General features: G+C 25.9%; 1 protein-coding gene across 3 annotated transcripts in view; it reads left to right on the top strand.

Moving 5' to 3' along the window:
* LOC107441850 (Leucine-rich repeat) overlaps positions 1-27,720 on the top strand; it is a 56,622-nt gene that overhangs the window by 19,635 nt on the left and 9,267 nt on the right. For 2 of the 3 annotated variants that reach the window (XM_071181093.1, XM_071181096.1), the window contains exons 15-32: positions 35-186; positions 1,986-2,085; positions 2,206-2,364; positions 3,717-3,854; positions 4,722-4,815; positions 4,902-5,000; positions 5,678-5,809; positions 6,082-6,198; positions 6,409-6,471; positions 7,369-7,478; positions 8,071-8,158; positions 8,252-8,395; positions 8,506-8,526; positions 10,607-10,676; positions 12,648-12,704; positions 14,687-14,906; positions 16,872-16,985; positions 27,169-27,389. In XM_071181093.1, coding sequence (XP_071037194.1) covers positions 35-186; positions 1,986-2,085; positions 2,206-2,364; positions 3,717-3,854; positions 4,722-4,815; positions 4,902-5,000; positions 5,678-5,809; positions 6,082-6,198; positions 6,409-6,471; positions 7,369-7,478; positions 8,071-8,158; positions 8,252-8,395; positions 8,506-8,526; positions 10,607-10,676; positions 12,648-12,704; positions 14,687-14,906; positions 16,872-16,985; positions 27,169-27,389 — 2,099 coding nt within the window. The remainder of the gene's footprint in view (positions 1-34; positions 187-1,985; positions 2,086-2,205; positions 2,365-3,716; positions 3,855-4,721; positions 4,816-4,901; positions 5,001-5,677; positions 5,810-6,081; positions 6,199-6,408; positions 6,472-7,368; positions 7,479-8,070; positions 8,159-8,251; positions 8,396-8,505; positions 8,527-10,606; positions 10,677-12,647; positions 12,705-14,686; positions 14,907-16,871; positions 16,986-27,168; positions 27,390-27,720) is intronic. The other variant, XM_043038765.2, reaches the window with a different exon arrangement.

The raw sequence follows: 27,720 nt of genomic DNA, 5'->3' as shown, positions 1-27,720 counted from the left end.
ATTTTGTAGAAATCAGAAAAAAATTATTTTACAGGGCTATGCTGTTAGGACTAGCCTGCAATGAAATAGCCACAGATATTTCTCTTGATCTTAGTAATAATGAGTTAAAATCTCATGGAGCACTTGTTCTTGAGTCATGTTTACCTGGAATAAGATGCTTGTGCAGTTTAGACATAAGTGATAATGGTAAGTACAGATTTTTTTAAAATTATGATTTACAGATTCTTCTTTTATTTTGAGCATCAGGAGGAAATACTTTAAAAGTACTCATCTTTAACCCATATAAATTTGATTAATATATACTGAAGAATAAAGAAAAAATATTTGAATCTGGTAATTTTTTTAAATGTCATTTTAGTGTTTGGATTATTTTTCTAAATGGATACTTAAATGCTCAAAAACACAAAGTGCTTTAAACTGCTGTATATCTCCCAAAACAATCAAAGTCCTTGTAAAATAATTTATTTTTAAAGCAAAACTATTTATACCCACTTCCTTGCAGACAATTTTTCTCCATAAGTCATGAAAATTGTGTATGTTGTTAATATTTTTTGTTGCATTATATATACCTTTATAGATAATTTGATATTTAACTAATTAAAGTTAGCAAATTTATTTTGCAAAATAAAACTATTGTCATTTGAAAAAATTGTTATAATTTATCTTGTTAAATATTGACAATATCTGCAGAACATTTGTAATTATCTGAAGTTTGTGTTCTTGAACATTCAATATAATTCTGCTCCTGAGCTGAAATTGTTATTTATACAATATTACTCACCTAATAAAATTATTTCTGACTTCAAAATATATGTTTAAATATTTTTTTTATTATAATTATAAAATTTACTTAAAAATGTAAATACAGAGTTGTAGACTATGTGAAAGAACAGTTTTTGTACATAAAAGCTGATTCAGAGAAAAAACGGTTTTGTGTGTAAAAAGGAAAGGATTTTTCCACAGAATGACCCATCTTTATAGCGTAATAACTCTTGGGGAGAATCGATTTTTCACGTTATTGATTTGTCAAAACTTAGTAATTTTTCAAAATGCAATAGATGATGATCAGTAATTTTTCAAAATGCAATAGATGATGATCCAATCATCAGTTTTTGAAAAATATACATGAACCCTTCTTTCCCCTTAATCTTCAAATAATAATTTATCTAATATTTTAAAATCTTTATAACACATAAATTTTTTTTTTACTATTTTGTTTGTTTGTTCCTTATTGTCTTTTCTTTTATTGTGTAAAGCAATTTACTACTTATCAAAAAAGTAGTTCTACCATTTTTACCAAACTGTAAAATGTAAACATAAGCTGCGGTTTTAATTACTTTTGAAATTAAACTGTTATATCATATTTCTTAGTTTGATATTCATACGTTCATACGTTTATTAATAGAATCCCGAGCAAGGGCATGTATATTCTTTCCTTCTCTGTACTATCTGTCCTCACTGTGGGAGCGACGTTGGCCCACCTAATATGGTGCCCCTGAAAGAGAGGCGAACAAAATCGCCCTGTATATGCCTGAATTGACGGATGTTAACATAGGCGGGCATTAGGGAAAAAAAAAACTTTTATTAATAGTTCCCAGTGGTAGAGATATAAAATTTTTTCATAATTTTGACAAAGAAATGTTCATTTTATGCTGTTATAATGCAGATAAAAAGTGGGTAGAATAGTGGCCACCGTGCATTCATTGTGCCTGATGAGCTAGGCACACTTATTACATCCCATCCTCATCCCCTTTTCTGTGCCCAAAGCTATAGGAAGTATGGTACACTCTTGTTTAATTGTCACAGCTTTTATTTAAGAAATAACATTTTATCTGTAATAGTTAAACATAATTATCAAATAATTAATTTTGCTTTTGAATATATACGTAGTTTTTTTTTTTTTTTTTTTAAACTTGGTTTTATCAAAGAAAAAAAAATTTTTTTTTACTGTCAATATCAATTTTTTCCTCCATCTTTTCAAACAGGTTTTGATGTAGATTTAGCCAATATTGTTAATGCTGTTGCCAAAAATAAGTCCATCAAACATCTATCCCTTGGTAGAAATTTTATGAACATTAAACCTAAGTAAGCATGTTTTGTTATTATATTGACTTATTGTTAACTCATAAACATTAAATAAAAGTATTTTTAATTCCTAATTTTGAACATGCAGTAAATTGTTATTCATATTGGAAATATTTTTAGGTACATGACACGTGTTATGGATTCATTGGTACAATTAATTCAAGAAGAGGATACAGTTCTTGAATCATTATCGCTTGCTGATTCAAAGCTGAGGGGTGACGCTTGTGTTGTGATCAATGCTCTTGGTAGCAATCAGTGTCTAACAGCTATTGATATAACGTACGATTTTTAATTGTCTTTTTTAAATTTTTTTTTATTAAATATTAATTTATTTATTGCTTTGAAAATGAGGCTCTGTTTTCTTTTTGCCTAATTAAATAATTGATTTGATTGAAGATCGTTTCCTCTTTTCTAATTATGTTATTAGTTTTTTCTATAACATATTAAGTTAACACACTCCTATCAGATATGTATAATATACACGAATATTCGAGCGCTGTTCACAAAAAATATGTTACTATCGCAGAAAATTGTTTAGTAGCACTCATTATAAACGAAAAACAACCCCTATTTTACCCTGCAGTCAATATATTTCAGCATTACTGAAAAATTTTAAGTATTACTTATTAAAAAAAAATTTAAACATAAATTCTCTGATCAATCAGGCCACCAATTTTGCGAAGATTGATTTGAAAATTTCTTTCTCTGCTCCTCCAGCCCCACTTTTTTCTTCAATAACACCATTGCATTTGACTTTCAGGCATCTATTAACCAATATAGAGTTTTAGAAAAATTAAAATATTTTTTAAAAAATTGGGGATTTTCAAATTTTGCTGAAATAGATGGTGACAATAGGGTTCAAACTAATTTGAAAAGATAATTAATATTTTGGTATTTAAGAGTTAATTATAATTGCTTACAGAAAGTTTTTTAATAGATTTTCTGTTTTGAGAAAGTTTTTCATTTTATCAAAATCTGCCCTTAATTAGAATATGTATATAAAATGAATTTAAGCACAAAATTTTTATTACCTTCAATTGGTAAAAAGGTTTATAGTGTAACCCATCATTTAGTACAAATTAGTTATATAGTGTTATTAGTTATATTAGTGCTGGTATTCAGTGTTATGAAATCTGTATGGGAAAGAATTTGATTACTTATTAAGGGTGGTAATAAAATAATTCAGATTTATAATAAACTTTTTTTTAGTTTGCAGGTAAGGACGAATTAACATAAAGTCTGCTTTGGTTTAAAGCTTTTTATGTTTCTTGTGGGAAAAATATAATGAATTATCACAAAGCTTTTATGTAAAATAAATAAAATACAAATGTTTTCTGATTGATTTTGTAGTTTATCTACATTTTTGTATTTCATGTAAAATAAAAAAAAAATAAAAAAAATAGAAATATTCTGTAACACAATAAAGTCTTAACTAGATGGAACTCAACTAATCAGAATTTTCAAAGTTAGTTATTTAAAATAAAGGAAAAATTTCTTGCAATAAAATCAGTGTTCTTTTGTCTTTGTATTCCTTTTCTGTAGCTATTGGAAGAAAACAGATGTGAATTATCAAATATTTTCTTATAATTTTTTGGACTCATGGAATTAAAGATAAATTACTTGTTTTATAGTGGAAATTATATGGGTGGCGCTGGTGCTAAAACACTTGCAAAAGCTTTGCAAATAAACTCTAAACTAAGATCTATTCTTTGGGATAAAAATGCAACTCCACCTCAAGGATTCCATGATGTAGCCTACGCTCTGGAAAAGTGAGTTTAATTTATTACCTGCTTCAATAAATAAGTGAAAGATCATTTTGGATTACAAACAGGATAATATTTTTGAGACACAAATTTATGTGATTATAAACTTCGATTAATAATTGATGAACAAGTAAGTCGATCAACTACTAGTTATCTAATATAGATCCTTTTTATAATTTGAGCGATTAATGATTTGAGTGTAATTAAGCGGAACAGAATAACATTTTGATTAAGTTCTGATCAAGACATATGGATAATTTTTGCTTTAATATCTTCTGCCCTCATGACAAATCTCAACTTTTTTTTATTCTTGGGTAATTAGTACATGTTGATAAAAGAGGAGAATAAATCTATCAAGACTTCAGTCTTTTTTCTCTCTAACATTAGTGTTTAAGAACATTAGTATTAAGTTCATTTAGCCAAATATTTTAATCTTTACGATTCACCTTTTTAGGATAAAACCAATTCATAAATGCCTTTAAGGTGTAAAATACATGTAGTTTTCAAGCAGTACCAGTGTATTGTAACTTAAGCCTGGGTATTTCTCATCAAAAAGTTGTAACAGTAGTTTATAAATTTATTTTAAGCATTATCTTAACACTTTTAAATTTTTAAAGATATTGTAGTTTTTAATTAGTTTTCTAAGCACAAATTTTTTCTAGACAAAATATACATAAATAATAATTTTTGAGAAAATTGGACTTCTGGTGATTTTGTTTGATTTTTAAATCAAATTTTATTGAAACCTGTCCTATTTTAAAGAATTCTACAAACAATTTTATCCAAGTTTAATATTTGTAAATATTTTGTTGGTCACATCATGAATTTACACAAAAAATTACATTGTTTATACAATTATATATATATTTTTAGGAATTTTACTCTGAGATACATGCCCTGCCCAATATTTGATGCAACAGCAGCTATGAAAATTGCTCCAGAAAAAACTGAGTCAGCTTTAAAAAGGGTATTTATGTTCTATTAGCTTAATCTTCCAATAATTTATTTTAAACTATGTCAATTTTATATATTTTCTTTTTGAAACCTTTTTAGATTGAAGATTGCTTACATCGTAATGTTTCTCCCAAGAAATATATAAATGGTCGACAATTCCGCCTTCAACAAGGATTCTTACTAAGCTCAGCACAACAGGTATATTTTATTACTTGACATTTTTCCATTAAGCAATTGTAAGCCTATTAAATTCAGAGGTTTTATTTGCAGGCCACATTTAGTTTATGAATGCAGATATTTCGGATCTGAGATTCTCTTTTGGACTTAGTTGTTACTGATAGATCTAACAGATCATAATAAAGCTGTTATCTGTGAAAATAGATGCAAGTTATGCAGAAATTTTCAAAAACGAATTTCTCTTCTCACTAGCTTGATTAGTAAAGAAGAGTGAACAACACACTAACAGACTCAAATTTTTTTTTGTTTTATTTAATTTCTAATTTTTTTAAATATAATTTGGCTGCATATTCATTAATATTTTTCTTAATCCTCTAAACTTTAAATATCTATGTAAGCAAATTAATATAACATTTTCCTCTCCAAATGCTTTGTTAGAAATATTTGTCGGGCTTGAAAATGTTCTGAGATTTATACAAATGGCTAGATGACAAGAAAATTTCATGAACATACATTATGATTTGAAAACATTTTTCTTGGTAAGGATTTATCATTCCTTAGAATCAACCTTTAACTGTAAATATTAAAATTTATAACTGGAGATATGCATCTTTTTGAACTTTTCTAAAATCTTATTGCAAATAAAATTCTTCCTTAATGATTCTTAAATTAATATGTTCTTTTCATATTATTTGTAGAATGTTGATCGATTAATGGTACATTTGCAAGATTCTGTTAACAATTTAAAGAGAGTTACACCTGAAGGGGCTACTAATGATGAAATAGAAAGAGTTGAAGGTTTCTTGAGTGATGCCAATAATGCAAAGCAGGTGAGCTAGGTTCATATTCTGTGTATTACGATTGTACTTTTTTTTAAGAGGGGGAGTGGCTGAATGAGTACTGTGATTTGTCATTCATAAATTCTTGTTCAGTGCTCACACATAACTGGAACTTTTTTTAAAAAAAATAAGCTTAAAATTCTTTATTTTTATACATTGTACTTTAATATGGCAGTGATATGAAATTCCATTGAGTTTTAAATATTTGAACAGTTTATTGATTTTAGAAGAGAAATCTCATCAAAATTTTTTTGTCTCTGTAGCTTTTAACTAGGTTGCATGAGGTGGTATTATTGCAAGAAGAATCTGGAAATGCAATTGAGAAAAGGCTACAAGATTTTGTGAAAGAACTTTTGGATACAATCGAAAACCACCTGATAGTAAGTTTAGTTGATTTTATTCATTTTCCCTTTCTTTTTGCTAATTTATCATTCTTGTAATATGCTTTTTTTTTAAAGTCTATTAAATTTTATATGTTGAAAAATTTCTTCACTTTTTTTTGTAGATCATCCAAACTAAAATTATTTTTTATTTGTGAATTTTAAAAATACCTTACTAATATCCAAATTATATGTCTTTTCTTTATTTAGAGTACAGCATCTTGCATGCTTAAGTGTGTGGAAGATCAGTGCCCTAACATCATAGGTGACGATGTAAGTTTTCTGTGCTTAAATACTTAATTTATATTAATTACGAATATTAAAAATGCTTTTTTTTTAGTTTTTTGTGTGTAAAAAACTAGGGTGATAATTTAGATTAAATTATGATTTTAAAAATGAAACATTTAATTTAAAATCTAAATCAGAACCAAAACATTATAGAACAATGTACTTATTAAAAAATCAATACCTGACATTAAACTAAACTATATGTACTGAGATTTATATCATTCAAGATACATTGCAAAAGAAAAAAGAATCTTTAGGATCAGATACCAGCTTATATCAAAAAAAAAAAAAAAAAACTGTCTGAACAAGAGATCCAATACGCTCACTCTTAACAAATATGCATAGCAGTTTCCAATTTCAAAGAACATAAATAATTCTGGATCTGTAAACCTACTTACATATTTAAAAAAATAAAATAAATAAATGAAGCAAAAGAAAAAAATCCAGTTTGTAAATTATATATTTGCTCTGCACCCTTCCTAGTTAATAGCTTAATTGCGGGATTAAAAAATTAAGTTGAATGATTTCATTTTGTAAATGACTTAATTTCAGATTTATAACCAATTTGTTTATATTTTGTTTTGCTACCTCTACTTTTAAAGTTTAATGCTTATACCGATCAAATAATTTGCTTTTTCCTTTCAGTATTTTTCTTTTATCTCAAAATTTATGCATAAAAAAATCTTACTCTCATTTATTATGATCACTACTTATTGTGAATCAGTAATTATGATTATTAATTAGTGTATTTGAAAGGACTCTTTCAGATACATTGGTATTACTTATTGTTATTTTATTAATGGTAATAGACCTTAAAAGTAATAATTTAAAATATTGAATTTTTTTATAATAATTTTTACTATTTTTATACTTATATTTTAGGTTCGTCGAGATTTAGAAAAATTGTGTCAAGATAGGGGAGTTATTCCCATCGACTTTGTGAGACATTCTTTGCTTGAACAAACTGGTACAAGTATTATAAACAAAGTCAGGTAAGAGCTACTTACTTAAAAAACGGATTTAGTGTGATACCTAATTTTATATATCTATTTAAAATGAACATTAAGTGGAAAGTGATATTAATCTTATTTCAATTGATGATTTAGCTTAATCATTTTCTAACGTTATAAAAAATTTTATACAACAAAGCTTACAGCAGAGCAAATGAGTAACTTTCTCATTAAAATCTATTTAAATTTTTCAAGTTTCAAATCTTATTAAATTGAAATTTAATTATTTAATGTATTTTTCACTAAAATATTTTTATTACTATTTTGATTTAAACTTTAATTAAAAAATGAGAAAAAAAACTTTTATTTACTTGCGTTATCAATAAACTAATATTTCTTTTAAAATTATCATGGAAAGTTGAAAGTAATTAAACTTATATTTGTTTCAACAAAAATTATAGAGCAATTTTTTATTTATTTATTTAATTTATTGACATTTTTTAGGTATACCCCCATATTTCTACTTCAATATAATATTTGATTGATATGCTCTTAATTCTTATAAGTGAAGAACATTATATAATATTGATGTACTCTGAAGATTTAAAATTGATGTGCTCCTAATTTTTATTAGTGAAGTAAACCTATCTGTTGCTGCTCATGTGTCGGACAGAATACTAGATGAAATAATAGAAACTTTATCTCGAAGTCATCGAGAATTGGTAGGTAGCTTTTTTTTGTAAAATTTGCTGTGGAAAACTTTTAGCAAAAATGTGATTTGAATAATTAAATAAATTAACATCACTGTTTTACAGCATGATCAAGTTAATCAACAACGGTGCACAACTCCTGATGTTTTGCGTGGTGGTATATGTGTTGAAAGTGGTCTTAGGATAAGTCACAGTGGTGATTCTCAATTGGATAGAGATAGCTATAGTGAAAATTCAGATTCACCTCTAGTAAGTATATTTGAAGTATTTCTCTGCCAAATTGAAATTAATTTAAGATTTTACACTTAATCTTTTAGTTGAATTAAATTTAATTATAAATATTTCTATCATGCTCTCAGCAGTTGGCATGGCTTAATTTGGTAAGTTATAAATTTTCTTAAAATAAAAGTACTTTAAATTATCTTCTTTATTGGTTTTTTTGTATTATATTTGTCCTTTTATTTCTTTGCATGGATCATTTTATTTTTTAATGTGACTTTGTGTTATATGACTTTTGTAGTTTTTTTAAATAATTTTAGATAGCCAAAAACAGTCAAATTATTATTAGATACTTTTAGAAAGTCCATTTTATTATGTTTGTTTCAGTTCAAGTAATGTTAGAAAAAGTTTTTTATGTTATTCCAGATACTTTATTTTTAAATTAGTTATGTAAGTTACTTTTGTCATATAAAGCTGATTGATAGCCAACTTTTTTTTAAATATCTTTAAGCACTATTACGATATATTTCCAAAGAATAGGTACTATTGAAATTGTTATGTCCTTAGTGCAAGCAAAGAAAGTAAAGTTATAGAATAATTTAAATATAATATAAAATTTTGATACAAAAAACTTTTCAGAACAAATATAATTGCACAGATGTGCATTTACAAAAATGCTAGTTAATAATATTGCTAATTAATAATAAAAACTGAATATTTTCTAAAGGAAATATCGCTTTTTTTTTAACCGATAATAATGCATACATTTTATCTAATAGATAATAATGCATAAATGTATTTATTGATTTGTTATAAAAAAATTGAGATTAATAAAAATTGTTTAATTTACCTATTCTCCTCGTATTCTCATGGTATGAAAGTAATTTCATTTTCTAACTTTTTTAATAGTTGTTTGCTAAATAAGTTTTGAAAAATAATTAACATTTAGAAAGAGAAAGTTACCATCATATTAACGATATGTTGCATATGGCTGTGAACCACAGTTCTAATAAATTTTAAAAGTCTTGTTATCACTTATGTGTCCACATGGCCGAAATTTGTTTGTGTATTACAATAAATAATTGAGTTTTAAAATAATGCTGGTTTTGAGTCAAAGGCGATGCAAATAGTTGAAGTTGAATATGTGTTAATCAAACTCTCTTATATGCTTTGAATCTAATGCATGTAAAATTCCATCTCCTGATCTGCATGTGTTTTTGTAACAAAATGCGGTTTCTTTTGCACCCTTAAAGAAATGAGAATTGAATAAAACCTTCTGAAATTTGCCCTGTGACAAATACTTAAAGATTAAACTGTAATCAAATTTTTTAAAGAATTCATTTTATTTAAAATTCCAACACTGAATACATGAGTCACATAAAGTAACTTAAGAAATTTAAAAGTGTAGCCTAAGTTGTGCAAATCAATTAATTACTTGTAACTGGAAAAAAACAAAAATTTTATCGAAGGTTTTATATTGCATTTTACTCTATTTTAATTTTTGAAAAAAATTTCTTAAAGATTTTGCTACATAGCTATCCATAATTTTTTATATATTTGGTTTGTTACTAGGCGAATCAGAATTACTTTTTCAAAGATAAATACATTTTCATGCAGACAAATTTTCATACATAAAATAAAATATGCTGCATCTTTAAAATAAGCAATTTTTTTCTTTTTTGTTCAGAAATAAACTTGATAATTATTGGCTATGTATCCCATGTATGTTTTACTGAAATTCTTGAAAATCACTGTCAAATAACTTTTGTGATAACAGCATGAATAGCTGCTGAAAAAAATTATTTTATAAAGACATACCAAATAAGTGCAAAAAGAATCTGTTTAAAGAAGTAAAAAAATATTTCTGGAATGTTGCTTATAACTTATTTTAAAACACATTATTCCTGAGAAAGATTAAGCGATTTTTAAAAGTAAATCAGATTTATCTATTTAAAATGTTTTTAATTATTAAAAATTAACACTGACGATTAAAATAAGAATGTTAATTAATCTCAATGAAATTTCCTTAAAATTTAAATTAGTAAATTTAAATCATATAATTAGGAAATATTTAAATTTCATATGGTGCTTAATCTAAATCTGCTAAACTGTGTTGATATTAAGCATGATAATTTCAATATTTATGTTTATTTTTCAATATCTGAGCTTTGTAACTCATATGTTTCTATTAAGTAATTGTTTTTAGTGTTCTGCATATAAAAGTTTAATTTGTACATTCAGGCAACACCCAAGCTTACTAACAAACGAAAAAGTGTGCATGCCAGAAAGCTTAGACCTCAATCAGTTGTTGGTAAGTCCTTATAAAGGTATTACCTATGTTATTAATAAATATTTTAAAATTGTGTTTTTTCCTTGATTAAACAAATTCTATATTAACCTCTTTTTAGAAATATTTTATAATCGCCTAAATCTTATTTAATGTATTCATTATAATATGCATGATATGTGTTCAACTTTTATTTAAAATTAATTTCTAACCAGTAAATTTTATGATTATTTTTTTAATATTTTTTACATTAAGTTTTAATCTAATCCTTAAACTACATTTGTTTCAAGCATGTTTTTAAAAAAAAAATTTATTTGAAGAATTAAAGTGGCAAAATATATTTTTTTGATTACTTGAATTTCAATGTTGTAATTTTCCCTTCACCTTTTTTCCCAAAAATTTATTGAAATTGATTTGAAAAGATTGATAAAATTTCTTATGCTAGTTATACAGTTTATTCTTTCTTTCTTGTTTTTAAAGACAGATGGCCACATGTTGACTATTTAAGGTCTGCCGCATGTGCACTACTAAACTTAGAACAGTTTTCATTAACATATTGTGTGATTTTGCATGTTAGAAATTAATTTCAGTTTTCTTTTTTGACTGAAAAACAAAAACTGCTGTTTTTAAAAATTAAGCCTGAATATTTGATATTGCTAATAATTTAAATTTTCCTTATCACTTTTTTTTTCTTTTTTTCTGAAAAATTAGCTTTGCTGTTACTTATGTTGAAATGTGATTCACTTTTTAGAATAAACTTAGTCATCCTCAATAAACTTTAGAACGAATATTATTTAAGAAAATTCTTTTATAAGATGTCTTATTTCTTACTGTAACTTGTATTTTACTCATTATTAAATTTTTTACTTGTTGATAAACTAAATTGCTGTTGTGCAATTCTCTTATTTTTGTTTTACCAAGTCATATATATTGATATTTTAATTGAAATTTTACTGCAGTTTTGTTGAGGCTTGTCATATTAAAAATATTTCTTAATATTAGAGGAAAAAATATTATTTCATATTCTTCAATGCTGTTTGCTTTTAATATTCAGCCAATTTATTTTAATGACATTATAATATTAAAATAATTTAAGAATGTGTTATTAATTTATTAATATGTGTTATTAAGAATGTGTAGGAACTTTTTACAACAATATATTATACTAAACTATTTCACATATAAGAGAATAAATGATTTAAAAACTATGTTTTAGTAGCACTTTTTTTTTATCTGCATCAGAAGATAATTATTTTAATTATAATGATTTTTCTGTGTTTTGAACTCGTAAATTTTTTTTTTCTTTTTCTGGAATATTGGTTTCATTTAGTTGGCATCTTAAAAATGTGTAGAATTTTGAAAGTGAAACAACATAAATTAATATTTATTATTTAAAAAATAAAGCATGAAGCATATTTTGCACTACATTTAAAACTCTATTAAATTTTTTTAAAAATATTTTATACTAGTGTTTATTAAAAGAAGTCTTACATAGCCTGAGCACGCTATAAGGATTTCAAATTATTAGCCTGTAAAAAAAACAAATATTAAAAGTATTCGCCAATTTTCAAAAGTCTTTACCAAATGCAAATCTTAGTTAATCGCCAAATTTACAATTTTATCACATTTGGCAAGGTAGTGAGTACTTAGTGTGGGCTCTGCATGGCTAAAGCACATAAATTTTCAAGTGGAATTTTGATTTGCTGAATTTGTTTATAAAATTATTTAAAAATTATAAAAAAATTTTATTTCAACGTGTTTCATCCATAGTAAAGTTGAATCTTTAGATTTTTGTATTTTACATGCAATAATAATGTAATGTATCATATTGTTCTGAATTTATTTTAAGCTAATAAAAAAATTACAGAGAGCAATTTAGAGTTCTAAATGTTGTATCATTATTTTGTAATGGATTTAAATTAACAAATATTAACAAAATGCTGCACTTACAAGATTAAAATTTATATTTAATATTTTTATTTTCTTATTTTATAGATAGTGTAGAAGGTATAGCTGCTGATGATATCCCTGATCTTTTACCTAAAGATGAAGGTAATATTTTGAATTCTGATTCAGTATTTCTTCATATTTTTTTAATTCCTCATTAATTATATGTTAAGTTTAAGTTTTCTGAAATTAATTTATTAATTCAGTAACAATGAGGTACAATTTATTGAATTTTAAGAAAATATCATCTTTTGTATAAAATTTGTGTTTTTTTATTTTTGTTTATTCGTCAGAATATTGTCTTAATTTTTCTTTAGTGTTAAACTATCTTAGTTTAATTGAAAATGTTTATTAAAATTCCATTAACATTAAAGGAAAAAAATAAGTTAAACTATCATGGTTATCAATTAATGTATATTTTACTTCCCCAACTTTTGAATTCTATTTATTTACTTTGACATTATTCTCTGCATTGATGTCACAGTTTGTGTTTTGTTGTGTTATATGATATCACTTAAGCTTGCATAAGTGGTTGAATTTGTTTCTACCTCCCTCTCCCTTCCCCAACCTAAACTCTTAAGAAATATGGCAAATTACTCTTATCTTCAATTTTTGGCTACTTAACATTCCTTTATAAGTGGATGACAATTCTGATGAAGAGATCATATTTATATTCATTAAAATGTGTATACTGTCACTTTTAGTGCTAAGCTTTCCAAACAGTTATGATTATCATGTAAAATTGATAAAAATTTCTTAGTCTTCCTGCTTTTAAGATTCCTCCATCATTAAGGTACTTCTAAATTTGCTAACTTTTTAACAATTTAAATGCTTTGATAAATTTATGAAAAAGGTAATTTTTCAAATTGCGTAATTAATTTTTAGATATTGATTTGTAATTTTAATAATTTTTCTTAATAATAATTCTTTATAAAGAACTCAATCTGAGTGGTATGACCTATTAATTTAAATACTGTTGAATGTGATCTATTTGTCTTAAAGCATGCTTTTTGTTGTTTCCTTACTGATTCTTGTCAAATATTTAAAAACTTAGATTAATAAAAATAAGTAATAAAAATTTTTTTTTTCTTGTTTTGTATGCATGTTAGTTTTAATTTGTAAAAAATGTTTTTTTAAAATTTTTCTCTTTTATGCATTATTTTTTTATAGATTAATCTTGTTTTTATTTTGTCTCATAGTTATATAATTCATTACATTTTGCGGAATGACTAGGGAGGCTTTCATACTGATTTAAGTTATTGAGATTTAAACCTTTTACAAAATCTACTTGGGATTCAAACTTTCTAAAATTTATGTTACCTATTTTTAAGTAATATTGTTTATATTGAGCTATGATGGCACTATAGTTTAGACTCTAAGCTGTCTTTGTGGAAGAGTTATATCATCAGTGATGGCTTAAAGCTCATCCATTTTCAGATTGATGTGTACCAGCTTGCCTGGGAATTAAAGTCAGGTGATACACAATGCTGACTACTTGTAACCTCCATGACCCCATAGCTGCAAATGGTCTGTTATAAGCCACAGGGCCATGGAAGTTAAAGTTTTATTTTTATTGTTTATAATATTAATCAATAGTTAATGAGATATCAGCACTGTACAATCTCTGCTTAACATGTGGAAAAATACTCAAACATGATTATATTTTTAGCCTCGCCACTGTCTTTTTCGTACTCTTTTGGAAATTAGTAGAAGCCTTCTTTTATTTACCTTCCATTTTCTGGCAATATTGCTCCAAGTTTTATTTTCATCTGTTTGTCACGTGTGGTCATTTACGTTAAACCCTGATGGAAGCAGGCTTGTGCCCCCAAATGATAAAATGCATTATTACTCTAAAAAAATTGTTAGTTTGTTCTAAAAACCAAGTGTAGAAAAGCTTTGTATCAGTATTAATTTTATTCAATGTCTGCTGCCATTTTCAGTTCTTTTTTTTAAATCTCCATTTTAATAAAAAAAATTTTTGTTGCTTTCTCTCATGTTTTTTGTTAAAGGTTTTTCTTTTCTAGCAATGTAATTTTTCAAATCAAATAATTGTGTGCAATAATTTAATAAAAAAATTTTTTTCCTAGAGAGTTTACCGAGTCTCTCCCCTATGTCAGAAAAATTGGAACATCTGGGCAAAGCTCGTCCAAAACGTCCTAAGACAAGAGCACCCACACGACCTGCAATTCAGGGTAAAGAAGTAAAAGATGAACCTCAAGATCTTGGAGAAGGTCTTGAAAATTTTTTCCGTCAACAAAGAAATTCTTTGTCAACTCCTACTCTCTCTCCGGATTCAGAAGATATTCGGTAAACTTGCATTTTAATATTTGCTTTACCTAACTGAATTCAAAATTTGTATTCTACTTTAGTTATTAGCCTAATAACTGAATTTATTTTTATTCTCTATGTGTTTTTTCTAAGCAAAAATGAAACTCATGGGAATTAATGTAAAAAAGATTTAAAAAAATAATTAGATTTTTAAACCTTTGGAAAATAAGAAATAATATTCAAAAATTTTTTCCCTATGTTCTGCAGGTACCACAAACAAATAATCAGCATAATGAATTTTAATGTTATACATTACATAAATTTGAAATAAAATTTTCTGAACCTGCGATTTTTCTTCTTTGATTACCTGTCATTTTTAATTTAATAAAATAATAGTTCCTTGCTACTTTGCTAGCACAAGGAACAATACAAATAAAAAACAAATGGAAAATGTTATTTTGAATATCAAAGAGAAGAACCATGGATTAGATCACTCCAAAATTTGAAGGAATTAATTTAAAGTTTTACATTACTTGAATTTTTTAAATGATATTTTCTAAATCTGAAATGCACTCCTTTTTTTGGTTGCCTTTCATTTTTGAGTTAATAAAATAGTGACTTCTTACGTGACTACTTTGTGGCTGGGTGGCGCAGTTGGTTTGTAGTCGGGTCTTCTGAGCCCAAGTCTGCGGGTTCGATCCCCGGCCCAGATACCGTATTTTCGGGATGCAGAAAATCCTCAGCGGCCATGTCGTATGATTATGCGCCGTGTAAAAGATCCCTGGAGTGCCTTATTGGCTCTTGGCATTTCCGGCAAAATTAAATTCCTAGTGCACTTTAGCATCCAAATAGAGTCTCGGTGCTGCCATCTAGTGTGGCAGAAACTAGATGTCCAAATTAACATGACCAACGGTATCTCACCCATTGTGGTGGTCCTGAAAGAGTGGATACCACCTCTGGAGAACGCACTAGGTCTGCTCATCGGCAAGACCGATAATGCAGCTCATTGGAAATTAAAAAAAAAAAAAAAAAAACATCTTACGTGACTATAACAAGGAATAATCGGAACAAAACAGACATGGAAAATGATAAAAGGCAAGCTTGAGAACTTAATACTACCAAGAACTTAATACTAAGAAAATAACTCCTCCTTCTACACATGAAAATAAGAATCATGCCAATATTTTAGTTTATAACTTTTATTGCCGATCGTTATTTTGAGTTTATTTTGTGTTGAGTAATAACAGGAGGAAAGGAATCTGGTTAATGAAATAAAAAAAAGATGTATACATTTATTTATTTTCTTCTTTTNATATAGGGTGGCACTCATGGTTGAGTGTTGTTGGGCCACGTAGATAGCAGTAGGAAGGCAAAAATATTTTATTAGCTTCACATAGTATATATTCAAAACAATTTCTATCAATGGCAGAGCTCAAATTAGCACTCCAAAACTGTGTGCTTATGTTTTTATCCTAGGGAAAGTAGCAAATGAACTTCCCTCTATTTTGTTATATTTTAGGGAAAATGGGAAATCTTAGTTTTTAGTAAAGGGAATATTTTGTTTGCTCTATTATGTTTATTAGTTTCTTGGTATACACTATGTTTCAGGTGTCCAATTTTTTTGAAAGGGGCAAAATTTAAACATTTTCAATAATTCTCAATTTTTTCCTATGATTAAAAAAAAAATTAATTTCTTCCACCCTGGCTAAATTTCTGTCTAGCTCCTTTTTAAAAGCTAAATTTAAATCTCCTCATATATTAATTTGATAACTCTTGAAATAGTATAAATTTTTTTTTCTAGCAAGTTATTGGGGTGGAAACTTTTTAAGATTTCAAAAATTATTTAAGTGGATGCATACCCAACATGTCCTCCCCCTCCCAAATGACCCCTTTGCTACTCACTATTCATCTGTATGTTCCTAGAGAAGGCATTATTAAATGTAATCAAGTAGTGATTTCCATATTTGTTTATTTTTAAATTATATTCTTGCATTGTATTTTTAGAGAAAGGGCTGGTAGTAGTAGCACATCTGTCAGTATGCTGAGTGGTGATATAGCATCATCTGATTATGTTGTTAAAGTAGATAAATCACCTGACAATGAAAAGAAAGAAAGAGGGTGAGTCTCTGACTATTACTCCACTACTTTTCAGGGGAATATTTTATGCCTCCTGATATAGAGGTACTTATATCTATAGCAAGCTTCACTGCCAGAGCTCTTCTAAGTGAAAAGCTAAGAGTAATGAATTTTACTTTTATTTTTATGAATCTCTTTTTAAATAGTTTAAAAATGTATGATACAAAAGGAAGAAGAATGATTGTAGAGAATGATTTGGAAATGTTTATATAGAAATTGTGCAATATTGGAACATTTTAAATAGTTGTTAGTTTCCTTCTGAAGAGTCCGTGTTTTTAATTTAAATCAAATAACATCAATGTTGAGATTTAAATTCGTTTTCTGATATTTCAGTGTTTTGAAATGTTAATTGAAACTTCCTTTTGTTCTGCCCGTATGTACATTGGATGCTTTTACTGTATAACAGCCATGGGAATTTACTTAAAATTTATATAACAAAAATGTGCAATACAATTGTTAATCCTTCTTTTTGGAAAAATACTTAATATGTTTTGTAAAATGATTTGTCAGTCAAATGTGTGCATTGAGCTTTGTCAGTGCAAAGAAACTTGTGCCAATAATGTTATGAAAAACTTGCTCTCTATACTGCCTCTTTTTTTAAAAAATAAAACAAATGTGTCAAATTTTTAACTTGTGTCCCTTTTGTTTCTGTTGTTGAGAAGCAGTTTTTTTCCTTCTCTTATTTGTATAATTAATATTATATTTAATTTTAGAAACTTCTCATGTTATATCTTGTGCCTTTTTTTTTAAATGAGAGAATAATTATTGGATAACTTTATTATAATACATAGTTACTTTGATATAATATAGCTTATTTTTACTTTAATAATCGGGAGATTTTGCAAGAGATTACTGTTCTTCTGAAATGTAACGTTAATGCTATTTGAGCTTCACTGAGCATGCTCAAAGTGGTGGAAATTAAAGTTATCGTTACCATTAACATAGGACAAACCTAAAGCAAAATCTTTCTATTATTTTGCATTTATTTACGGTATTTTATTTGTTCACTAAATCATGTGCATAAAATTGAAGTAAAATTGACTTTTTCAGTATAAGATATTTTTTTTAAACACTGATTAAGAAGTTATTCTAAAGGTATGTAGTTAGTAAAGGAAAAAAAAAAACTGTTATAAACAGTGTGCTCATCAAATTTTGCTCTTCCATTTTTTTTTTAACTCTTTGAACAATTTTTTTTAACAATTTTATAGTAATCATTTTTATTCTTTTTGAATGCCTAATGTGAAGAATTTATTATTTGATGTGAAACATTATTTATATTTTCCTATTGGTTAGCTATGAGGGATGACTATACTGCAGCTCATGAAATTTAATTCATTTTTAACTTTTATGAATTCAGTGCTGTTATTCTGGTTCACCTGTTGTACCAAATATTAGCAAAAAATAAAGGGAAAAACTTAAATAAAAATGTTTGTAGTGGGATATTAGTTACCATTGGTGTAATATTTTGTGTTTTAATATATTCAAATTGAAACCTGCAAATTAAAATCCTTAAATCTTATTGACATAGATGGAAATTAGTTTTTTTTATATGCTTAAAAAGCTGTCTTATTGCTTTTCCTTTTATTGTTCATATCTCTATTATTTTTTAAATATTGCCAATAGACCTTTTTGAGAAGAAATAATATTCTATTCATTTTAAACTTGCTTTTTTTCTAAATTTTTAAACTTGATTTTTGGTTTTTCTTTCTTTAGCCCTAGATAAATAAGACTTAAAATCATTGTTACATAGTAAAACTAATTATTCAACTTGTGGAATATGATTTAAAAGTATGCCTATAGTATTTACTTTATGTCAAAATTGATAGTATGGCTCAAGAGAAATTCTCTCAAATTTTTACAAAGTATATATTAATAATGAAATACAAAAATAATGAAATACATCATTTGTAATCTTTGAAAATAAAAGTCAGTTGCATAAGTCTATACTCACCCAAAATGAGTATAAGTCAGTTTTATATTAATCAAATGTTTAATTTTCTAGGTTTCAAATAATTGTAATAAAATTTAAAAATAATTAGCCATAATTATAAAAATTATTTTTAAGGAATATTTAAAGTTTGTTTTTACTTTTGATGATTGTAAAGCAAATTAACGTGTACACAATTTTCTTACTGAATGTGAAATAACTATATAAAAACTATAACTATTACTTTATAATGAGGGATTCTTTTATGATAACTTAACCTAAAAAGAAAATTTTTCACCTAAAAGAATTATTTTAACCTAAAAAGAAAGTGTTTGCTCATGCAACGAATATTGTTTTCTTTTCTTTTTTTCTTCTAATAATTATTTTTCCTTGAATTTTTTCAGTTACTTTTAATTTTTCTATAACTTTTGAATTATATCATTAAAAAGTACATGAAAGTGATTTTCTGCAGTCTGACCCTTTTTGGTCATTTTTATTTGTAACATATCTACACATGTTACATCTGAAGGGTGCTTTTTTTAAAGTTTTATAATCATTATTTTCCTTGGTTTTAGTTCTTTATACCTTTTCAAAAATATATATATTTATTTTTTAATATTAATGTTTAACATATATATTATTTTAGTTGTAAACTGTTATTTTATATTGCTTCAATGCACAAAACATGTTATAGCTCCTTTTAAATAGATTATCTGTTTGCGTATGCAATTTTTTATATTTTACTATTTTAGTGTTTTTAAATAGCACAGTTTTTGTTAAAGTTGTTCACAGTCTCTTTATTTTTTATGTAAATATTTGCTTATGTAACCTATTCCAAGAAATTTTGAAATTAGATTTCTGTATGAAATCTTAAATTGTATTTATGATATTATTTCTTTGTTTTGATGTATAACTAAACTAGTTCTGTTAAATTTTAACTAATTACTTGTCTACTGTTTTTATTGATATTTTGTTTAAGGTAAATATTATCTTTCTAGTCTATAAAAATAGTCATTTTAATACATTCAGTTGATTGAACTGTCGTTATAAATAATTTTCAGATGTAATAAACATGTTTTTAAAATATTTCTTTGTCTGACTTTCTTATTCATTTCTCTTTCAACAAACAGAAAAGGGAAAAGGCTCTTGCATGGCATTTTTTATTGGGTTAACTTTAAAAAAAAAATCTGTTCAGATCGTTAAGACTTTCTGTAAAGGGTTCTTTATCGTGGGTAATTTTTATTGATAAAATATATTTTGTGGTAACCAAAATTGTGTTATTTCTAAAACTAAAAAGTATATTTCAAATAATTTTTTTTGAAATTGTATTAAACCTATTAGTAAACAACTAACATTAAAGACAAGCATACAATATAGACTACAATATACATTATTATACATGTGCAAGCATCCTTAAAGTTTCTTTTAACATAGAAGTAACTAAAAATCTATTTATTTTAGGGCACCTATTATTTAACTTTGATTTTTTTTTGATCAAAAGCAAGCTAAAAATTAAAATTCGAAAAACATTTAACTATTAGGAGAGAAGCTTTTTAATGCATAAAAATCACATTTCGAAATTTCCATAATTTTGGCTACCACAGAAATCTTCTTAAATATTTCTTTTTAACTTTTATTATCTTATTCTGAGTATCAAGAACTGGATTACTGTGTGCATGATTTTTAATAATCCTTTTACTTTTGAATAAATTTTTCTCTTTCTCTTAAGTTTTTTTTCTTGCATTAACATTCCTGCATGATCTAAATAGGAAAAGATGTTTTTCGTAATAAATTGTTGTATATCAAAAATTTCATTCTTTGATACTGTTTGTTTGTTTAAAGTGAATATATGTTACTTTTTATGAACATTAGAAATTGTCTCCCTGCATTTATTATTTTGGTTTGAATATTTAGTTATTTTACTGTGCATCTTTTGTGTCCCTGAAAAAAAAACTGCTTCTCTAACTTATAAGTATTTCTTTCTTTATTCCATATTCCCTGTGATAATTTAAACTTGTTTGGCATTTAAAAGAGAGCGAGTTCTCATGTTATCTTGTTTCTATCTGAAACTTTTATTTTATGAAGCTTATTTAAGTTTGTATTAGCTAATCATTTCTTTAAACGAAGTTTAATGTAATGAAGCAGCAAAAAAATAGTGTTGAAAGTTTAATTTTTCTTTTGCTGCTTTTACATTTCTTACATTTTAAATTTTTTTTGCATTAGTCAGCTAATTATTAAAAACGTTACCATTTTCTTACATAATTACATAATTTTTTCCTGACCATTCAGCACATTCAACTTGTGTAGTAATAGCCTCATATTAAAACTGACATTCATTAACAAGTTCTGAAAAAAAAATCCAGTTATGTTTTTATTTTTATGGTAAGAAACTTAATATTTTTTAATTCCATTCTTCAGTTGAGATTGTGTAATGATTTTAATGTAATTGAATGTTTTTTTTAATTTATTCTAAGCAAAATTGTTGTTAAACTAAATATTTTACATTCAGTGTAATTTTGATAACCATTAGTTTGATAAGATACTGTCGCTAGAATTTTTGCTATCGTAAAAAGTGACAGATCATTTAATCCCTGAATATATCCATATCAAAACAAATTTATGCAAAACTGCTATTTATCCATTCCATTTAAGTTTCTGACCTTATTTTTTTAAAAAAAATTTTAATAACAGTTAAGGAAATTAGATATACTAAGGGTCTGCCACTCCTTTCACTATTACTGACCATACCCAATGTGCTATTGCAGTTTATTTCAGTACTCTGCCCTTTTACCAAGTACTAAAATATAGTAGATCAGCAATATGCTGGTTCATCAACAAAAACTTTCTTCCGATAGTACCTAGACTGCTAACTAAACACTATAATATATTTAAAACATTAATCCACACGCTAATTAATTTGAGTATCGATATTTCAATTTTGCGTAAAAATATATTGAGCTTACCAAGCAATGTAAACCTCTATTTTTTTTCAAAAAATGAATTTAGCTCAAAAGAAGGTTATCTCAATTTAAAGTAATATGCTAATGTTTGCTACTTTCAACTGACACATGGTTGGTATCAGAAATTACAATTTAGCATTGTGTTACTTGAATTCCTTTATGTTAGTGAAATTAACATTGAAAACAATTGACTCTAAAAATTATGGCCCACTACTTATGCTCAGTCACTATTTTTTGTAAACATTAAGTTGTAAACATGCGTTTATAGGTACTTTCACATTACCAATCGCTGTGGACAATTATTATCTGATATAAGCAATAATCATAATTTTTTACTTTTATTTTTTAAATCTAATATCGTAAATAATAAACTTCACAGTCATACAAATAATAAAATTGTATCATGTTTATTTCTTTTCTTAATTAAGCATGTTTCAATCCTATTTTGATTGGTTGTTTGAATGAGAGTAAAGGATTACATTTCTACATACATTTACTATGATCCTCATAACTTATTTTTTAATTTCATTCTTTACACCATTGTGTTGATTTATGAATTATTGCACTGAAAATTTTTGAGTTATTTTAACTTTTGTTTTTATTGCAATAGAAACGTTGTAACTAACTGCAATAAAAAATGCAGCCTTTTTTCTGCAGTTATGTTAGAGATTCTGATTTTATCTAAAAATATTAAATCTTTAACTAGCTAGGAAACTTTTTTTAATTCTGTCATTGGAAAAAAAAGTAAATTTTGTACTTATTTTTGTAGTTTATCAAATGCACATATGCTTAACCATAACGGCCTTGCAGCCGAATCGCATACTGCTATTGATTATTAACTAGTAAAGGTATTTAGCAAATGTAATATATTGCCATTTTTGAGAAAAATTCTTATTCACATTTTCTCATAACAGTTTTACAATCAATTTCAACACGTAATGAATAGAAAAATCTTTCATTTGAAACAACCTACTTATAAGATATTTAAACATAATATTTTTTTAACCAATAACATATTATAAATATATTTTTTAACGAATAACATTTATTTTTTAACCTACAATATAATTTAAAAATAAAATTTTTTAGCCAATGTATTTCAACTCTTGAAAACTATTTTTATCATCGAGTTGGTTTTAAAATACAAATTAAATAAACAGCTAGTCAAATAAAATTCCAATATTTTATTTTAACTTTATAGTTTATCTGTGGCAACTTATACTGTAAAATACACATTTCTGAATTCTACTGTGGCATATCACACTGGGAAACAAAACTAAGCAATTTTATGGAAATATCCTTTTCCTGCTCTTTCCTTGCTAACTTTCCTTGCCAAACCTATTGTCTTTAGGTATTTCAAATTCATTTCACTCTCCCCAAAACCATATGTTTATAACAGTTATGTTTCGTGTCTTTCACTCACTTTTTTCCCTGACTCAGGTAAGTGCAACATATCTTATATTCTTCTGGGGCATTCTGAGAACATGACCGAGCCATCACCATTTAGGTTCTTCTTTCTGTGGTATTTATTTTAGCTTTTTCCTAAGGATTTATAGTTCATATTTTGTAAGACCAGAGCGCTTTAAAAATATCTTTAACATTTCTTTTTTTAAAAATTTGGATTTTTTTTTAATTTTTATTTTCATCATCTTCTTTTTTTTATTTTTTTTTTAATTTCGGCACCTTTCTGAAGTACTATTTTGACAAATATGGAATTTTATCCGAATTTCATTATTGATGAAAAATTTTACTAAACTTTTCTTATAGTCGAAAAACAATTTTGTTTTAGAAAAAAATTAAATTTAGGGACTTTAAGGATTTTATTTTTGTAGCATTCAAATTTTGCGATCTTTATAGTATTTTGTTTTTAATATTCAAATTTGAACCTTTATACCATTCAAATACACAATGTAAGATTCAAATATAGTTTGATAGACAAATGTAATATTGATTACTATTGTTGTAAAACTAAGTTATAGTTAAACTAGGTTTGTTGATTAGAGTTTAATAAATTGAAATCTTTAGTATGAAGTTAGTAAGTAACTTTAATCTGTAGCATATTTATATTTTCTTAAATTTCGCTAGATAGATACAAAATAAAATTTTCTTTTAATTTTTATTTAAGTTAAGTATTTGTAAGACAGACAGTAGTACCTAGCAGTACTATGACTTGATTTAAGTAGAATAGGTTTTGAGGATTTTTGCCTATCAAATTTTTTTGATACAAGTGTATTATAGGTTATTATTATTACTTTATTTTTATTATTTCATACTATTTATATTTATCAGGTTACTGTTAAGTTCAACTAACCTGGTTTAATTGAGGAGAAAATGCAAGTGTTATTTTTAATGGTACTTAATCAGTTTATTTATTTTAAAAATGTTTACATAAACTGATTAAACTAATGTTTAATCCATCATGCCTAACTAATCATCAAAACACATTAAAAAAAAAATTAAGCATAGCAGATATTACCATGTTTTAGATATGTTGGTTTGTTCAAGCGAAATTCTGTAAAATAATGCATATTTTATTGTAAAAATAATGTAAATTCAGAAATATTACTTTCATAAAATTAAAAGTAAAAATAAACCGTTGCTACAACTTAACTAATTTCAACTAATTTTTACCTCAATTTTTTTTAGTAAATATTACAACTGATCTAGTGTCATTTATTTTATTGGCAACTTGTCCTTTTAAATCTATAACTCAGGTGTATTTTCTTGTGAAAATGTGACAACTACATAGTGTATTAGATATTTTTATAAAAATTAAAATAAAAATTTGTAATATTGGCATTGAACCTCCCTGCAGTTCACACATCTTAGCAGTTTTTAAATATATATCAGCCATTAATTATTTTTTTCCTCAATTTATCAAATCAAGTTTATTAAACATAATAAAGAGGAAAGAATCTGACCAATTTTTCAAGCTTGTTAGTGTGAATGGTTAAATTAAAAATATTTCTTTAGTTGATGGTTTACTTTTACTTAATAATAAAGAAATACTAATTTTTAAAATGAAAATCTCAAAATATTTCTTAGCTGCAGTACATGTCACAGTGATTTTAGCATGTAACTTTATTGTGTTGCAATCGCCTGGATGTTAAATTTTAGTTTTTGAGACACATTTATAAAAATTCAAAAACCTTGAAATTTTTTAAAAATTATTTAAAATTCAAATTCAAAGACAGTTTTATTACAAAATTATTCTGAATTTGAGAATCCTAAAATATACTTTTTAAACTTTATTATGTGCAAGCTGTTTTCTTAAACTAAAATTTCACAATTTGTTTCCTTTTATATAATCTAATATCAGTACAGAAAAGCAAGCTTACTTTTTATATTCCAGTGTAAGTGAAACTGAACTATTAGTGGTGAAAAAATAAGTGTAAAATTACATATTCTGTAGCTTTTGCTATAAATTTATCTATATTTTTCTATAGCTTTTGGATTGTTAAGCACACTAATCGACATCAAAATGAGATGTTAGGTATAGTGACAAAAAAAGGATGACTCTACATTGTTAAAAATTCATTCACTACTTAAGTAAATCTTGACTAAAATATTAATTTGCAACCCTTCATGTGTAACTTATTGAGGCTTCAGTTTTGATAAGGATTCATAAAATATGTAATAAGGACAGTATGGAACATCTCATCTACTGATTACTCAAATAAAATTTTTTAAAAAGGGCTAAAAGCAAATAAATTTATATTAATCCATGTATTTATTGGGAGATTGATATATCCTAGTTTACAATGAAAATAATCATAAAAAACTAATAATCAATAAAAAGAAATATATTAACACAAATTGTAACAATGAGTATTTATTTTTCACTATATATCTTTTGAATTTTTCTGCATACTTATTAATTATTCCTGCCTTTAACTCTTTCTTGAGTGTTAACCCCATAACTCTTATCTCTTTTATTGCTTTTTTGACTTTCTTGAATGTTATTTTTAGATACACCTTTAACTGTTTAGTCTGCTACAGTTGAAGGAATGTCAATTAGTTTTACGATTCCCTATTTGCTTAAATATCATTCGTAGTGATAGAAACAGTAAATGCTTCTTGACAATTCACTACTAATAATGAGTTTCTGTAAATTTTTGATGATTTCAAGACTTTACTTAAGCAGTTTTCTGATTTCATTTGTAAAAGGCTATGATTAGTTCATGCAGGACTTTTATGTATAGTACTCGTTTATATTTTAAAAAATTTCCCAAGTAGTGAATTATTGATAAATTGCAAAGACATCATCCTTGCACTTTTGGGTCATTTTTATATTTACGAGGTTAAGTTTATTTATATTAGTAATTTATGAGTTGACTAACACACACATAAATAAACTACATTTGCCTGTTGCACATTGCAAAACAAAAATAAATTGTGCCTACTTGTAAAATGTTATGAGATAGAGGTTTCGGATTTACATTGACTTTATTTGTTTTAATTTTTTAGCATTTTTTTCTTTACGATTGACTTATAAATAGTCCAGGAAAATTAATTAATGCATGTCAAATAGCAAAATGGGTTAAAAAGGTATATTTCTTTCAGTTATGAAACTAGTTTTATGCAGTCAAATTTATCATTTGATTTTGCAAGAATATTTAGAACAGTTTTGCAAGCATACTTAAGACATTTTTGCAAGTTTGTGAAACCTATGTTTAAATGTGGCAGACAATCTTAAATTTCATGATATTTATAAAAATTTTGTATAAATTTTAACTTAAAATATATACATTCCATCCTATCTCGTGAAAAATATCTGATACGTATTCTCATACTAATTATTTAAATTATGGTTTTATAATTTAACACTTTCAATGAATTTAAATATATTAAAAATGGAAAAAGAGTCACTGAATTTAAACTTGGGTAGGAGAAGAGTTATTGTGACTCGACCTTCTTTGTAGTGGAGTTATAAAACTAAACATATTAAAATTCACATATAAAAGTTAGTTGCATCACATTGTTTTCATTGTTTTATATATTAACACACTATTATAATGTAGTTGTTTACAAATCTCATTATATTAAATCGTTTTACATGAATTTGCACCTTAATTAAAAAAATATTCATTTTTTAAGGAACACAACTTATTTTGCCAGCATTTAAAGCTATTTATCAAAGATAATTGATCGCTTTTTATAATGTATGCTTGAATAAGTAAAAATTTTAGAATTTAATATTTTATCGATGCTTTTACAAACTAGCGCTCTTATTTATTTTTATGTGTTTTCTTATATCTTCATTTTTCCTGTTCTACAGTTTTATGAAAGGTATCAGCAGTCTTTTTAGTCGTATATCTCCTGATGTTAGCCATATTCATAAATCTCGGTCATATGACTTGACGGACAAAGGTATATCTTCCAGTCCATCGCCTAGCCATAGTAGTGGGAAAGAACCAAATAAGAGTACTATTAGTATTGGTGATATTACTTTGCATTCTTCATCACCTCACCTAGGGGGTCGGAGCCAGCGAGATAAAGGTAATTAGTTATGAGTGGTATTTTCATAAATTTTTGAACAAGCATTTTCTATAAGCAAATCTTAATTGGTACAGCTCTGATTGTTTTTCTGCATAAAAAAACTGCTATGTGAATCGGTTCAAGAGATGGTGAGATTTAATTCATAGTTGTCCTAGTGTTCAACACTTGGGGCATTGATTTTTATTTCTGTAATTGGGATATTTCATTAACATATTAACCAAGTCAATGAATTTATAAAATGATTACTAAATGTACTTCAACTCTTTTATCGTTTTTTGCTTTTAAAGCCAGCAGTGTTAACAAGATCACATTTTATGACATTAGTTGGAAA

Source organism: Parasteatoda tepidariorum, chromosome 1, assembly GCF_043381705.1.
Source record: "Parasteatoda tepidariorum isolate YZ-2023 chromosome 1, CAS_Ptep_4.0, whole genome shotgun sequence".
Lineage (NCBI taxonomy): Eukaryota > Metazoa > Arthropoda > Arachnida > Araneae > Theridiidae > Parasteatoda > Parasteatoda tepidariorum.
The sequence above is the reverse complement of the archived record's forward strand: the minus strand, read 5'-3'. Positions and strand labels throughout refer to the sequence as shown.